A 16,523-nucleotide genomic window follows, 5' to 3' on the forward strand; every position below is an offset into this window, starting at 1 on the left:
CCTTCGCATTGTTCACATGACATCTTCCATGACAGACTCACCCTGGCGCTGCTAGGTAGCTTCATTTCTTCTTTTGGCATCAACAATCACATAGTCTTTAAACAATTATCTTGCAAACTTGGTTGTCATCTTACACTTACCCCACACATAGAGTCTGTTATCAGGTCTTGCTTTTTTATTTTGTGTGTGTGTGTGGTTGTTTGTTTTTGCCTTCACAACCACTTTCCAGTATGTCCCTTTCTCTCTACTCGCATGGTTTCTGCTTTGGTACAGGCCCTCATTCCCTCACATCTCTTCGGTTGTGGTCAGTTCTGGTTGATCTCCCTGCTTCAATTTCATCGCACTTCATTCCATTCCATCCCACTCTTCCGTTTTGCTGCCAAAGTGTTTTTCCTGCAGCTCAAGTCTAACCATATTATTTCCCTGTCAGTAAACTGTAGTGGCTTCTTGTTTCTTCCAGGATCAAATATAAAATCCTTTTTGGTTTTTAAAACCCTTCCCAGCTTCATACCTTCCTACCTTTTTAATGTTCTTTTTCTTTATTTCCCCGTCATGAACTCTACAAACTAGCAATACCAGACTGCTTGCTAATCTGTGAACATAATACTCTGTTCTTTCCCTCCATGCCTTTTAAATAGTTTTTCTCCAAGGCTGGAATGCCATTCCCTTATCATCTCTATCTCCTTACCTCCTTGGTCTTCTTCAAGACTCAGCCCAAATCCTACCTCTTGCAAGAGAACTTTCCAGGTTTCTCCCTCTTCCCCATACCTAGCCAGTAACTCCGTATTACCTTTCATAGATATGCTTATGGTTTTTTTATATAAATAGTTGTTTGCATGTTTTCTATCCCATTAAAGTCCTTGATGGCCCAGTGCTTAGCACTGCATCTGATTCATAGTGAGCAACTAATAGATACTTTTATTTATTAATAAATAACTCAGTTATTTGTTTATCCACTGACCTACTCTATGGATGCATTTATCATTGTGAATCTTAGAACACTTCTCTCTAAGTCAAATTACAAGTGAACCAAATTTTAATGGAGAAATTTGTATGTGAATAGGTGAATTGCCAGTTGTCAACAATGATCTATTTACTTAGACTCAAGAAGAATGTCATTCTTAGTAAAGGCTATCATTCAAGAAATAAAAAATCAAAACAGAAAGTTAGATGTTCATGTAACAAGTGATAACAGTAAATGGGTGTCTCAAGGACTATAATGCTTTACACAATGCCTGCCACATAGTAGGCACTTAATAAATGTTTGTGATTGATTGCACTGGCACCCATAGTATTAAACAGATGCTAAAGAAAGTCCCTATGGATTAGCACAGAAGAGTGGTGGGAGAAACTGGGCAAAACTTGATGCAGGTGTGGATGGGTTATAATCTGAAGTGATGGAGGAAGTGCCCATATTAATGAAACCTAGAATCATTGAAGATAGAACATCAAATGTTACAAATCCTTTCATGTGTCTTCCTATATATATATATATATATATATATATATATATATATATATATATATATATATATATATATATATATATATATATATATACATATATATATATAATGGAAATATAATGGTGGGGAAATAACATTGATTTAAAAAAAAGAATATCCTTGAACATTATTTTGGTTTATAAAACAACCTTATTTTCAAATTCAGATATTGAGTAGATGACTTTGAATTTGGCACACACTGCAAGAAAACTGCTGTGTTTGTCAGTTTGGTTTGTTTTTCTTTGTTATTAGGGAGATTTCTGGGGGCGGGGGGGTGTAGTAAATGGGGAATATTTTTTCAACAGATAGATTGTCAGATTTTTGGAAATTTGAGTTGAATCAACAAACAGCTATCAAAGCTTAATTTTAAAAAATATATCGGGTAGGAATTCTTACTAATTAGGAGCTAGCTCATTTTAATATCCTATCATTTTTTTCTTCCCTAGCTTTTAGCTGGTCTTCGTTTCAGTGTGCACCAACAATCAGAGATAGATACTTCTGTGAAGTTTGATTTACAGATCCAAAGGTATGAAAATAAAGATAGCAACTTCTTCCTATTTACCTAAAAATTTCACAGAAAACGTATGATTAAAAAACACTAAATTTTGCATGTTTATAGGTATTATACTATTTTGCTTTTAACATTCTTGAAAATAACATATAACTAATGGTAATAAATTTTCTGTGGGACTAAGTTTGATATTTATTTCAGTAAACATACACATTAGCATGCATCTAGCACATCATCTCATTATTTGGGCACTTAATAAAAATTTTGAATTTGTCTAATTAAATTAATGAATATTAATTTAGTTAATAAATATGTGTTTAGTTTTCTATGTATAGCCTTTAAAGATGTCTAGAAAGACAAGTCATTTTTAATCTTTGAAAAATATTGGAATTCATTGTTTTTATAGTTATTAATATGTATTTTAGAAATCACAGGTGCCCTTTATATTTTCTTGGCTCTATTTGAAATATGTTCATTTTTAATGAGTGATCTCAGAATACATCATGCCACTGAAAATTTATGATTACAAGTGTGCTCATTTCAGCACCTAACTGCTTTTTTCTTTTTCTTCCTTTTTAGCTCTAATCTATATGACAAAGTGAGTCCAATGATATCCTACCAAGTTGACCTCGCCATTTCCTCCGCTGTTGAGATAAGAGGGTCAGTAACTAAAAAAAATCTAATTCCTGAAATTGCTTTCACATTAGTTGTTAACCCTGTTCTATGAGATGATTTTCTAATTTCCCCTTTACTGAAGTCCTCACCTTTTAGAAAGAATCCATTCTAAGATAGCATATGTTAATTTTAGAATGTGCTTCATTGCTAAAAGTATCTGCTTAGTCACTCTTTTGGGAAAGTGGCAGGCACTAGCATGATAGCAGCAAGTATGACATAAATGTCTTTATTCTATTAAAATTATTTATGAATTCATATTTTCACTTAAAAGATTAATAAAGGGAAATTAGTTTCACATTTTTCCATTCATCCATTTTTGTACGAATCTTTCATTTTATTCAGTCTGTCTGCCAATAAATATTTATTAAACACTGTATGTGATGCACAGAGCTAATGCTGAGGACACAAAGGAAAGCACAAACTACACTTTGCCCTGAGGGAGCTCACAGTCTAATGAGGCAGATAATGTGCAAATAACTGTGTATATAAAAGATATATAGTGTACATGGAGGGAAATCTCAAAGCAAAGGTACACCCAATAGAGTTAGGGGAGGAAAGGATTGAGAAAGGTGTTTTTATTTGAAAATGTTAGGAGAGTTTTAAGAAGAAACTGGTGCTATGATTCTCATAATCTTAGTAAGTTTGAGTTTTCTTTGGTCATTGTTTAGAGTTTCAAGCCCTGATCATGTCTTCCTTCCTATTCCAAACTGGGAGCACAAGGAGAATCCACAGACTGAAGAGGATGTTGGGCCTGTTGTGCAACACATCTATGAGGTTTGCAATTATATGTGCACCTTAAAATATCATCAGTATTAGTGATTAATATATTATTAGTCCAGTAGGGAAAGAAAAAAATAACTTTCTTACTGCTTTTCAATTTCATACATTTGTCATCTTTACTTTAAAACAGTCATCACAGAATTCTTAGATTTTCTTTCTTACAAATTATTTCATTTTTTGTTAGTTGAAATAGTTCTGTATGATTTTAAAACTGGTTTCTAAAAGATATTCTTTTAAACCAATTTGTTTTACTCCAGCCAGATAAACATTATGGTATAGTGTAGAGATAGGTTTGGAATTAGGAAGACCTGGGTTTCAGTCTCTCTTCTGACACAGTTCTTTGGTCCCAGGCAAGTGTTCCAGGCACTCTCAAGATCCATGCGGAACAGTTATTGATCTGTATTAATAAGGGGCATTATCTCTACAGGCAATGTTCAAACTCTCCCTCCCCAAAACAACAAAAACAGAAAGCTTCTTAAAAGTTTCCACGAAAAGTGTTGAACTTTTAAATGATGTCAATAGTTATTTATGAAATACTAATCCCAAAGTAGATCTTTAACAGTAGCATTTAACTGTTCTTTCTTCCTTAGCTGAGAAACAATGGTCCAAGTTCATTCAGCAAGGCGATACTAAATCTTCAGTGGCCTTACAAGTATAACAACAATACTTTGCTATATATCCTTCATTATGAAGTTGATGGACCCATGAACTGTACTTCAGATATGGAGATTAATCCATTGAAAATTAAGGTAACATTGTTCAAACACATTTCTTGATTAGAGTGGAATTTTTTATAATTATTTATAACCACATAGAACAAATGCATGAAAATAATTTTAATGTACCAACTAACTCAGTAAAAATAGTTTTGTTCACCATTGATGCATTCTGGGTTGGGTTGTTTGTTCTCATAAATTGAGTAAAGTTGGACTTAAGGAAGCCCTAGGGAGTCATACTTTTTCAGATTGTCTAGGGCGCCTCAGGAAGTATTTATCAGTGACTCAGTCAGTGGCTTGTTTCCCACCACATACGCTAGGATTGATCCAAGGCCTCAGTATAATGTCAGCGATGTTGTATCTTTTGGATGAGATATAGAAATGAGCTCCTGGCAGTGTAGACTTTTGGTAACTTAGAAGAATTTCATTTTGAATAAAACTAATAGCAAGTTATTATGTGGTATCCTAAAAAGCAGAATGAGGGGGAGAAAGAAGAAAAGGGCTCTTAAGGTGAGTCCAAATGTAATATAGGTTGCACTGTGAAAATTCTGGACTTTATCAGGTCTTCCAGAAGCTTATATTTTTTCTAATGATAATAGAAAGAAAGATTTGATGAATGATCCATTTCTCATCTATGTCATCCTCCTCTTCATCATTATTACAGCCTAGGTCTCCCAGTCTCACCTAGGCTTAAACACAGTACTTATGGGCCTGATCTTTGACCTCCTCTATTTCTGATCGGGGCCAGTTGGGCCTTCTCTGAGTAATTTGGTGGCCCCCCTGCTACCTGAGGTGCATCATATTGATGCCAGACTTATTATGATAAGCTTGAGCCCTATAGTAGCTCTGAACTTCCCTGCTCAAATGATTCACTACTCTCAGATTTTTGGTAGCAGGGATTTCAGACCTGTGGCACCATTAGGGGCAGAGTCCTTATATCATGTCCTTATAGGCATAGTACATCCCATATTTTATTTTCTTTCCTGAATTTTGCCCTGTATCTAGTAGTGAATTCTCTTATCACAGTATGACATGATGCTACTTTTTTCATCCTTTTTGAGATCCTTTATAGGATTATAGGATGACAGTATTATTTAGATTTGGAAGGGACCTTAGAGGTTATCCAGAGCACTGTCTCAACTTAGAGATGAATAAACCAAAGCCCAGAGAGTCTGTTTCTTGCCTAGTGTTGCTCAGGTAGTACTGTGTCAAAATTTAAATGCAATATAAAATGTCATCGGTTATCACAATATCTCATCACAATTATTAATGCAATCCTAGATTTCAACTCCTCAGACAGATGAAAAGAATGAAACAAACATAGGACAAGGTGACCGGAGTCATCACATTACTAGGAGGGATTTACCTCCCAATGAAGGGGATGTACACACTTTGGTAAGTACTTTTGGAACTTTGCTGACTCCCTTTTACTTTCAGAAATACAAAATTATAGGCATAAAATCAAAGAAGACAGATATTTAAGTAATACAGTTGTGATCAAATGTATAAATGTAATATTCAGTCGTAAACATTGATTAAGCATCTGTTTATGTGCAAGGCATCATGTTAAGTGCTGTGGATATAAAGCTAGACAAGGACAGCCCCTGCCTTCGAGATGCTCACAGATGCTGTTAGGTCCTTACACTTTTCAGAGAGTCAATCAAATAGATTAACTTTCGACTCATTCTGATGCAGTAACATTTCCGGAATTCTGTAATACATATTGAATATTTCTATTCCTTTTCTTACAGCCCTTCTTAGCCACCTTCTTGGCTACAGTCTTTTGTTTAAGACCTGAGCACCATATTTCAGTGGGAGACTTACTGAAAAAAAAACAGACAATAGCAGGAGGTTACTAGGTGATGGGGACAAATAAGATAGGAGAGAGCACAGAAAAGGAGGTGGAGAATAAACATGACCTACCACAGCAGTTTTGTCCAGGTCTCACTCTATTCAACATCTTCCCCTCATCAAATAAATCCATAATATAAATACGATGCTGTGAATACATCTCTGAACCATACGCACTATAACTCTTGAGTGACCTGTTAATGTCACTATGACCATACTCACATTTTTTCTGTCACAATAATAATAATCTACCTGGCATTCAAATATTACTCACATTTTTATTGAAAAAACTCTAGATACATAATGGTATGTGTCCCCTTTCCATCTGATTGTTTATAGTGTATTATTGTCCTTAAATGTAACTGTGATTTTAGCCCTTATAATCCTTACATGAGCTCCTTACAAGAGCAGAAGGCTATTTCCTTGCTTCTGGCATTCTCTTTACATTTTGGGATAGCCTCCATTTAACAATTTTTACTGCCTTTCTAACTTAGCTGCTTAATATTAGAGACTCTGCCTTTTCCTTTGTGTCTATTCTAGTGTGCAATTGAAAGTCACTAGGGTGAGTGGAGGGTGGGAAGTGGGGCTTACAGCCATAAAGACTTGGATTCAAGTACTGCTGCTGACACATGCTTTCTGGGTAACTTTGTGCTTCTCCCTTAACCTCTTAGTTGTCTAGGCAGCTCACTAAGTCTGTTAGTTGCAGAAAAGTACTGGCCTATGTTGGTAGAAGGTATTTTCTCTCCTGGGAATTCCCTATCCCCCCCACCTAAAAAAAAAATCACAGGTCTAGTTCCAATCTTTGTAATATTAAGTATACAACAAGTGCTCAATATGTGTTTTTTGAAGTGAAGTGAATTTAATTGACAAAGAGACTTTTCTCTGTCAATCTATGTTGTAATTTTCAATCCAATAAATATTTCAGTGCAGTAAAGTTTACTAAGTGCTTAATATGTGCCAGACACTGTGCTAAGGTCTGGGGATATAGTGAATAAAAAGCATGTCCCTGCCCTCAACAAGCTTAGGGTCTAGGGGGATGTGGTGAGGCAATACACAAAAGGAGTCAGGAAAGCAGAGGGGAGTAGATTGGGGGTAGCTGGTGCATCTTGTTACCTGGAGTTGAAACCAGGCGGGGCAGTATATGCAGAACAAAGTAAGTCTAGTTTCTGCCTCTATAAAAAAAGGCATTGGGAAAAGTTTGGAATTCTACTCTCCAGCCCTCCAGTCAGAGCAAGGGGGAAGAGGAAACTAAGGGAGGTGGTATCAGTAAAGTCAATTTTAAACAAATTAGTGGGGGAAGGAGGAAGGGACAGTAACCTGCTGATGAGATTTACTCTTTAGGGGAAGTAAACTGGAGACAGAAGGGGAAGGCAAAAGTGTAATCATCAAAGTCCCCTTCTACTTTATTCGTCTCCCTTTCCAATTTAAATTTTAGTTGTTTAAATCACTTACCATCGGACACATTGCTAGTAAGTGTCGAGGCAGGATTTGACTACTTTCAGCCTCCAGTACATCTACTACGCCACTTAGTATAAAACTGACCAGTAACAAGATTTTTGAATTTAAATTCAAAATGTTTGTGTTTAATGATATTTGTAAACAACTAAAATTTTGTCGCTCAGTATAGTCACTGTTTGTCCATGCTTTACTCCAACCATTTATTTTTTTTACATTTTTCAAAATTTATATCTTGTTTTGGATTTGTATGCATACATTTTGTTTTCACACAACTGAAATTTGTCAAGAAACACTAGGTCGATCTTATTACAAAATAGTTTTCTGAAAACTGCTCAGTAAAGCCAATGGTACTTAAATCACTTTTTAAAATTAGTTTATTTGTTTTCAGTGTTCTACAATCACTTCCATGTATCTTAGATTTTTTTCCCCTCCCTCACCTTCCTTCCCCCCTACCTCCCCACTGCCTCTCTGAAATGGCATGCAATTTTGTATAGGTTCTATACATACATTCCTGTTAAATACATTTTCACCTTAGTCATGTTGCATAGAAAAATTAAAATGAATGGGAAAAAATCATAAAACAAAACAAAGTACAAAAGAAAATGGTCTGCTTCATTCTAAAATCAAATTCCATAGTTCTTTCTCTGGATGTGAAAGGCATTTTGCCTTAAAAGACCACTGGAACATTTTAAGTCCTTGCATTGCAATGAAGTACTAAGACTACCAGAAAAATTCCTTGCACATTGTGGTTGTTGTTGTGTACAAAGTTCTCCTGGTTCTGCTCCTTTCACAGCATCAGTTCATATAAGTCTTTCCAGGCTTCTCTGAAGTCTTTCTGTTCATCATTTCTTATAGCACAATAGTATTCCATTGCATTCATATACCACAGTTTATTCAGCCATTCCCCAGTTGATGGGTATCCCCTTGATTTCCAGTTTTTGGCCACCACAAAGAGAGCTGCTATAAATATTTTTGTTACATATGGGACCCTTTCCTGTTTTTATGATCTCTTGGGGAAATAGTCCTAGAAGCGATATTGCTGGGTCAAAGGGTATGCATATTTTTGTAGCCCTTTGGGCACAGTTCCAAATTGCTCTCCAGAATGGTTGGATCAGCTCACAGCTCCACCAACAATGAATTAGTGTTCCAGCTCTCCCACATCTTCTCCAACGTTTATCATCTTCCTGTTTTGTCATGTTAGCCAATCTGATAGGTGTGATGTAGTATCTCAGAGTTGTTTTGATTTGCATCTCTCTAATCAGTAGTGATTTAGAGCATTTTTTTAATGACTATAGATAGCTTTAATTTCTTCCTCTGAAAACTGCCTGTATCCTTTGACCATTTATCAATTGGGAAATGACTTGTATTCTTGTACATTTGACTCAGTTGTCTTAAATCATTTTTTTTTAACCAAGCTATTTCTGGTCACTGTTTTTTGTCTTTTTTTTTTTACATTTAAGTTTAATTTTTGGTATTTATTTAGTATTTTATTTTTCCCCAGTTACATGTACAACTGTATATTTGAATAGTGATGACAGGTTTTTATCCCAGCTATTGATAAAGATGTGAATGAGATGGGGTCATGTACAGATATTATGATATTCTGTTAAACACCTCCCTCCAGGTTGACATCTCTCTTTAAATCACTGAAAAACACTTTTTAGGAAGTGTTGTTCAATGAGGCCAAGTTGTGTCAAGCAGTTCATATGTATTAGACACTGTGCTAAGTACTGGGGATAGAAACAAAAACAATGTTATTGTACCTGACCTTGAGAAGTTTTCATTCTAATGGGAAAATACAACACATAAAAAGAATGAAATGTTGTGTGTGGGTGGGGGGAAGGTTGAATCCATCTACCTGTACTATTAGCCACAACCTGTTCTTTATGTTGTTCTCAAAAATTTCACAAGAGCTTGTTGAATGCCTTTCTGAAGTATTTCAAGATGGAGCTTACATATGATATATTTAAATGGACATAATGTACTTTTTGATTTTGCAGGGAGAAGTTTTTTTTTTGGTACAATAACTTGTATCATTAGAGAAATCTCTATAGGAAAGAGTTTGCCTTCTGATCAGTAGCCCACCTGTTTTAAGCAATATTCCACTATCTCTGACATGTGCACAAGCACATAACACACAGACACATGAATTATGTTTTTCTAGTTCATTATAATAGGATTTGTCCTACAGATAGAAAGAATGATGTGAATTTTAATCCTTGATTTTTCAGAATATTAAAGATTTGTTTTTTGTATGATGCTCAGGTGATATTTCCTTGAAAGCTCAACAACTTTGTTTTTTTGGCAGGGATGTGGGACTGCTGAATGCTTGAAGATTGTCTGCCAGGTTGGTCGCCTTGACAGGGGAAAGAGTGTGATCCTGTATGTAAAGTCTCTGCTGTGGACTGAGACGTTCATGAATGTGAGTAAAGAGAAAATGTTCGTGTTGACCCTACAAATTTTTCCAGACAAAAATTGTTTAATACCTAAGATATTATCTCAATATTGTTTTCCCCACAGAAGGAAAATCAGAACCATTCATACTCTCTGAAGTCATCAGCTTCATTCAGTATCATAGAATTTCCCTACAAGAATCTCCCTATTGATGACATCCATAACTCTACATTTGTAAGTAACTTGTATGAGGATGCATAGTCAATGTACACAATCTAAGTGACAGAAGAACTGTTTAAAATAAGAAATTGTCTTGACCATTTCAAATAATATGTATAAGTGTTTTCATAGGTTGCTAAGAATGATTTTTGTTATTCTTTCCTACCTCCAAGTAATAAAGCTTGACTCTTTACTTTACTAGCCTTTCTTACTTCAGAGTAATGTCCTACTGTAGCTTATAGTTTTGTGAATAAAATTATTGTGTGGACCAGAAGTCAACTACTTCAATAATAGCAAGCGACTGTAGCAAATTCTTTGACATTTTAAGTTTCCAACTAAAATGATAAAGAGCAATACAGCAACCTAAGACGAACTTTTATTAGCACCTGGGATCTCTTTCTGAGATGATTAAAATCTAATGTTTGGGATTGTGTGGGTACATATTGCTCTACAGTGAAACTGTATTTGCTACCACAATCTATTATACCCTAAGTCTAGTCTATTTCTTTCCAAGCCTACTAGTCTCTGTTGCAGAAAGAGGAAATCATGTTACATATATTTCTAATGATAGCAATTCACATTTGTACTTTAAGCAGCATCTTTCCCACCTCAAACCTGTGAAGTAGGTAATGCAAATATTATTATAACTATTTTATAAATGGGGAAACAGATTCAGAGAGATCAAATAACATTGATGTGGTTAAAGACCAAGAAAGTACCTATTTAGGACTTAAACCCTTCACTGGTGATTCCATGCCCAGAAGTTTTTCCACAACACTCTTTCTTTATTGAAAAGCCTGAAGCAAATCTTATGCCATTATTTTCTAATATTTGTTGCATTTTTTTCTCAATAGGTTACCACTAATATTACCTGGGGTATTCAGCCATCACCCATGCCTGTGCCTTTGTGGGTGATCATTTTGGCAGTTCTAGCTGGATTATTATTATTGGCTGTTCTGGTCTTTGTAATGTACAGGGTAAGTAATAGATATTGTGGAGGGGGAAGAGATGGGAATTTATAATGATAACATTTTAGTGAGGCAAAAGTCATATAATTTAAATTCCAGTAAATCAATCAACAAGTATTTACCAGGCCCTGGGTGCTAAGAGCTGGGCATAAAAAACAAAACAAAACCCCAAATCCTTGTTTTAAAAAAACTCATAGTCTGCTGGTGGGGAGAAGTTAGATATAATCAGAGGGAAAATACTACCATTAAGAGAGATCATGAAATGCATCTTCTAGAAGCATTTTTTAGAAAGTATGATTTTATCTGGGACTCGAATACAGGAGGTGAGGATGAAGAGGGCAAGAATTCAATAAATAGAGTACTTTTCAAACAAACAAATAAACTATATCTCTATTTTAAAATATAGTGCTTTTCTTGATCTTAGCAGTGATCTTGATTTTTCTTTAAATTATAGATGGGGTTTTTTAAACGAGTCAGGCCACCTCAGGAAGAACAGGAAAGAGAGCAGCTTCAACCTCATGAAAATGGTGAAGGGACTTCAGATGCTTAACAACTTTTTAATTTATGCTACATACTTAAACTTTAGAATTGCCAACTTCATTATGGATTTCAATTTCTCTCAAGGGACAAACACTCCATGACTGCACAGCTGATCACACCCTTTGGCATAGATGAGTAGCCCTAAACAACAAAATGAGACAGCCATCTCTTTCATTAACCGTGTTCTTAATCCAACTAGTAATGCACATGCACTGACATGTGTGGAAATTGTAAGTATTGTTTAGTGATTTTGATAATCAGATTTCAAGAGACTGTGCCCTGTTTGCACATCGGACTGATATTTCTTGAATTGCCACTTGGATTTAATGAAAATCTTAAAACCAGCAGCTTTTGTAGTTACTGTTTCTAACAACAGTTTTGTTTTTTTATTTTTCTCTTTAAGATAAGACTTTATTTGGGCCTTAGTGTCCTATTCTTTTGTACAGATTCATACTGTTAATAAACATTACACTACAGGTGATTTTTCAAGCTACAAATGGATGCATATAAACACAACTTACCAGATTATCTGAATTCCTTTTAGTATTTTACTGTGTATGTCACTCCATCAGTCATCTTTCTAGAGACCATAAATGAACTAGCTATAAATGTGTAGGTAGAATCACTAAAAATGTTTGAGACTTCTGTTTTCATTGTGTTTTAATTTTTTAAAAATTGCTCTTAAGAACAAACACTTTAGTCAGTCAATCTGTACGAATGAAAACATTAAATTTCTAATTGTAAACTTTTTTCCACAGTAATTGAATTTTAATAATTGCATTAAAATCACCTTCCTGAAAGTCATATAGGGACTCAAATCATTCCAAAATTACCTTTATTTCCATTTTTATAGCAAAATAATTTGGATGAACTCCTGATTAATCACATTTATGGATATTTAATTTTAATCGGCTTTTAGGAAGTAATCACAGCCTGTTTATAAATTAAAATAATATGCTCATTGTTGATGAAGCTGTTTATTGTTATTGTTATTCACGGTTTGGAGTCAGTCAATTTTGTAATTTGAGATTATTTATCTTCAAATGAATTTTCTTCGTATTTTGAAACTGACATGGAAAAAAAAATCTCAAGATAAATGGAAATGAGTTTACTTTGTTTTGAAGTTGCTCTTTCCTCCTTAGCAGAAAATTTTATTTGTAAAATAGAATCAATCTGTTTACAGATATTACTAATGTGAATTGTTTTCCTAGGCTTAAGATTAGTTATAAAGCAACCTTTAATTTTTCCTAATCTATAATAATTTATAAAGGCAATTTAAAAAATTTCCCATATAAAAATGCAAATAAGGCTAATTTTCCAGGCATATTACTGATAGCTGCATATGCAGGGAACTTATATTTTCAAATCCCTGTGGTGGTGAATCTTCCCTGAGATTTTGATGTGCTCACCATGCTTTAGGGTTTGAGTATAATGGTATCAGTTGACTCTGACTTTGCTGTTGCTCTCTGTAAGGACATTATGATGATGCAATTAGGATTAAGAAAGTTGAACACCATTTGTAAAGTTTGGTTTTCATTATGCAGTGTTAACATATTTCTCTTTCTTAAATCAGATATTTTTTTCCCTTAAGTTTCACAGGAATCCTCAAAGCAGTTCTTTTTTTTTTTTTTTTTTTTTTGTAATAAGTCTATGTACATGAAATGACGTTGGGTTATTTTCACAAAATCAAAGTACACGTAGGTGAGTTTATACAAATTATTTGTTTAGAGAAGTTCTTTACATAATTTTAACAAGCGTATTGTTTGGCAGAAGAATTTCAAATCAGATTATTTTTGGAGCAGTGACTTTTGCCAGCAATTTTGAAAGGGATCTTACATGTAGAGTAAATATTTTATGCTGTGAATGAACTTGATATTTTGTAAAGAAATTGTGATAAATATCCTAAGGCCTTGTCACCATGTAGCCATTTTGAATTTTACTGATACCCCTCAAACAACCACTTCAGCCATTTTCACGATTATATCATTTACTCCTACTGCATCTTTTATGTGGCAATCCATTTAAGTCTTTAAAGTCACAGAAATAATTAAATTAGACATGTTATGATCTGCTCTCTTTTTGGCCTGTGCCTGAAACTTAAGCACATTCTAGTACTGCAGAAGCAAACACTAGATGATCCATGAACACTGGAGACAGTAATGAAAAAAAAAAGTGAAATGATCCTTAAAGCAATAATGTGATTCATGAAAAAAATGGAGAAATGCCAAACCTGATAAAAAAAAATTGTATAACCTGTAATTTCTTTCTGAAGTAAATATTTGAAAAAGAATTTAAATATTGGTTTTTACTCTAAAGTATGATGTGAATGTATATAGCTTTTCATATAATAATCCTATAAAATATATACATTTGTGTTGCCAAAAAGGTACTATTTTGTTAATGGGTATTTGCAATTTTAGACTTATGTTTTTTAATTTGATTCTTAGAGATAGTATAATAATGAGTTTGAAAATCTTAATTGGCAACAAAGATACATTTAATATGATCTAAAAGGCCAAGAATTAGGTTTGTTTAAAAAGTGCTTTTTATAAGCAACTTTTGCTGATAGTCTTACCAGCTCACCTCTTCCTTTCCTTCACCCTCCTTTTTTTTCTTTTGTAAGTCAATAAGAGTATAACTTTGGTGACATTGTTCTAAGGAATTTTGAAACATAAGAAAAATAAAAATATTAATAGCCATTTTTCTTCAAAAAAGAATCATAATTCCTCTATTTTGAAACTTTTTAGCACACTGATTAAGGTAGCATTTGCTTTCAGAGGAAATGCATAAACTTTTAGAATATTAGCCTTTCAGAATTATTTCAGAGAATTACGAAATATTTTTACAAATTTATCCATTTCTTTTAAAAAGGACTTTGATGGCAGGGTTGTGATAAGTGCTGCATTTGCTAGTTTTCATAAATCAAATTGGTTTCTGTAGGCTGGTTTTTCTTCAGAAGGTACAAAATTTAATGCTAAGCAGATTATCACATGGCTGTTTTTCTTTTTCTAGCATCATACTCATTGGTAACCAATCATTAGCAATAATGGTGCCTTGTTTAAAGGTAATCTGTTACGTGTGGTAATCTTCTACATGTAAAAGACAGTTCCTCATGGAAAAGAAACAGAATTGAAAAATGTATACTAGAATGAAGAAACCCATTACTCATTCATAATTTTGTAGTGTACTTTTTCACTTGATGAAGTGATTTGAGGTAAGCCTTTACAGACTGCCACATGAGAGTATATACTAGGTACTGAAATTCTTTGGGATAGGTACTGAATCTTTTGCTTTATGTTCTCAAGTGCAATATAACAATTTAACAAGACTTGGGTAATTTCAGAGTTATTAATTTAATAGTCCTTAATCTAACAAAAGATTGTGTTCTTGACAGTCTGATTCTGCTGTTCTTATCAGGCAAAAGAACTTTGTCTTTATTCCATTCACAAAGTTGATTTTAGACTGCACTTAGGTATTATTTTCTAACCAGCCTAATGCATTAAAAATACTGTACTATTTAATAACTTGTATCCTGTAAAATAGATAGGAGCCATGAGTCTAGAGGTCCATCATCTGGGACATACTAAAGATCCTTTATTAAGTTCAGAGGGAGAAATAGCCTTCCTTCAATTTCAGTGGAAGTTTTACCTATGTTAAAGAAGTGCATAATTAGTATGTGGTTTTAAAGCATTTTATGGCAACTTAGAAAATACATGTATCAAGTTGAGTTGATACATAAAAACTGTAGAAAGCAATTTTCTTTGTTACTTACTCTGACCACCCATATTGGGTATGGCATGAAAATAAAACTTTTCATTTGCTAGCTCAGTGATTTGAGTTAGGTAAAAATTGATACAGTGCTCTGCAAAGTGTTTGCAAAGTATAACTATAGTAACTGTACAATAAGATTGGGCAAGGCATATGATGCCACTTCTGCTCCTGGTCTTTATATTTTCACTGTATCTTTTCTTTAAAAAAAAAAAAAAGTTTTTTTTGACACAGTGAGCCATCAGTAATACACTAAATGGTAACCTTGTGGCCATAAAGACAGAAGAAAGGAAAATAAAAACAAAAGCAATCTAATCTTAAAATATAGTCTTATAAAGTCAGTATACATGGAAATAATAGTGACTCTTAGATTTTAAGCAAAATATATAAGGAGTCTAAAAGGCAATATCACATTGACCTTTAAGAATAAGAATGGTTGTTATTGGCAAAACTATACACTTACCCTTTCATTTTATAGAAAGTTTTTGGCATCTATAATGTTAGTGCAATAAATGTTAGTAAATTTTTTTTTTTTTTGGACATAGCTGTTCAGTAATACAGGACTTAAGAAAAATCAGCTTATCCTTTGGAATTTTTTAAATATACCCACTGATCAAATATTTATAATTCAAGAAAGAATGGAATTAACAAAAATAACCCTATCAGTTTATCCTAGTACAAGTAAAATATACTGACAAGAGGTCTATGAGTTATAGTGCTGTATTTGGAAAAACTATTACTAATATTAACTCACAATGGGGCTAATATGATATCTGTTTCTTAATTAAGTTTTATCTCAGAGATCCTTTTTCCCCTCTGTGATAACGTTTATTTGTTGAAATGCACTCTGATTTTTTTCCAAATATATTTTAAGATGTTTAATGATGGTGTTCATGGGTAAATCCTATTGTAAAAATTCATTTTTCGTCCTGAAAATTTTGCAATAAAATACCTCTACATACAAAACCAAAGACTTTGATTTTTTTTGTGTGTGTATGTGTGAGACTTTGGTATATTTATACTGTTAAAGCTGTGATGGTGTGCTGTTAGCAATCTTCTTTAAAAGTTGTGAACTTCAGGAAGAATAGTACAATTTTAAAATACCATTTTAATTAGCACATATTTAATTCAATTTTCT

The 16,523-nt window shown here is 33.7% G+C and overlaps 1 protein-coding gene across 4 annotated transcripts in view; it reads left to right on the forward strand.

Moving 5' to 3' along the window:
* ITGAV (integrin subunit alpha V) overlaps positions 1-12,589 on the forward strand; it is a 115,523-nt gene extending 102,934 nt beyond the window's left edge. For 2 of the 4 annotated variants that reach the window (XM_072612597.1, XM_072612594.1), the window contains exons 22-30: positions 1,952-2,031; positions 2,596-2,676; positions 3,360-3,465; positions 4,062-4,220; positions 5,469-5,582; positions 9,805-9,918; positions 10,017-10,124; positions 10,964-11,086; positions 11,532-11,761. In XM_072612597.1, coding sequence (XP_072468698.1) covers positions 1,952-2,031; positions 2,596-2,676; positions 3,360-3,465; positions 4,062-4,220; positions 5,469-5,582; positions 9,805-9,918; positions 10,017-10,124; positions 10,964-11,086; positions 11,532-11,627 — 981 coding nt within the window. In that variant the 3' untranslated portion in view covers positions 11,628-11,761. Of the gene's footprint in view, positions 1-1,951; positions 2,032-2,595; positions 2,677-3,359; positions 3,466-4,061; positions 4,221-5,468; positions 5,583-9,804; positions 9,919-10,016; positions 10,125-10,963; positions 11,087-11,531 lie in introns of all 4 variants that reach the window. The other 2 variants (XM_072612595.1, XM_072612596.1) reach the window with 2 other exon arrangements.
* The last annotated feature ends 3,934 nt before the right edge of the window (positions 12,590-16,523 follow it).

The sequence above is a fragment of the Notamacropus eugenii genome, chromosome 5, assembly GCF_028372415.1.
Source record: "Notamacropus eugenii isolate mMacEug1 chromosome 5, mMacEug1.pri_v2, whole genome shotgun sequence".
NCBI classification, from domain to species: Eukaryota; Metazoa; Chordata; class Mammalia; order Diprotodontia; family Macropodidae; genus Notamacropus; species Notamacropus eugenii.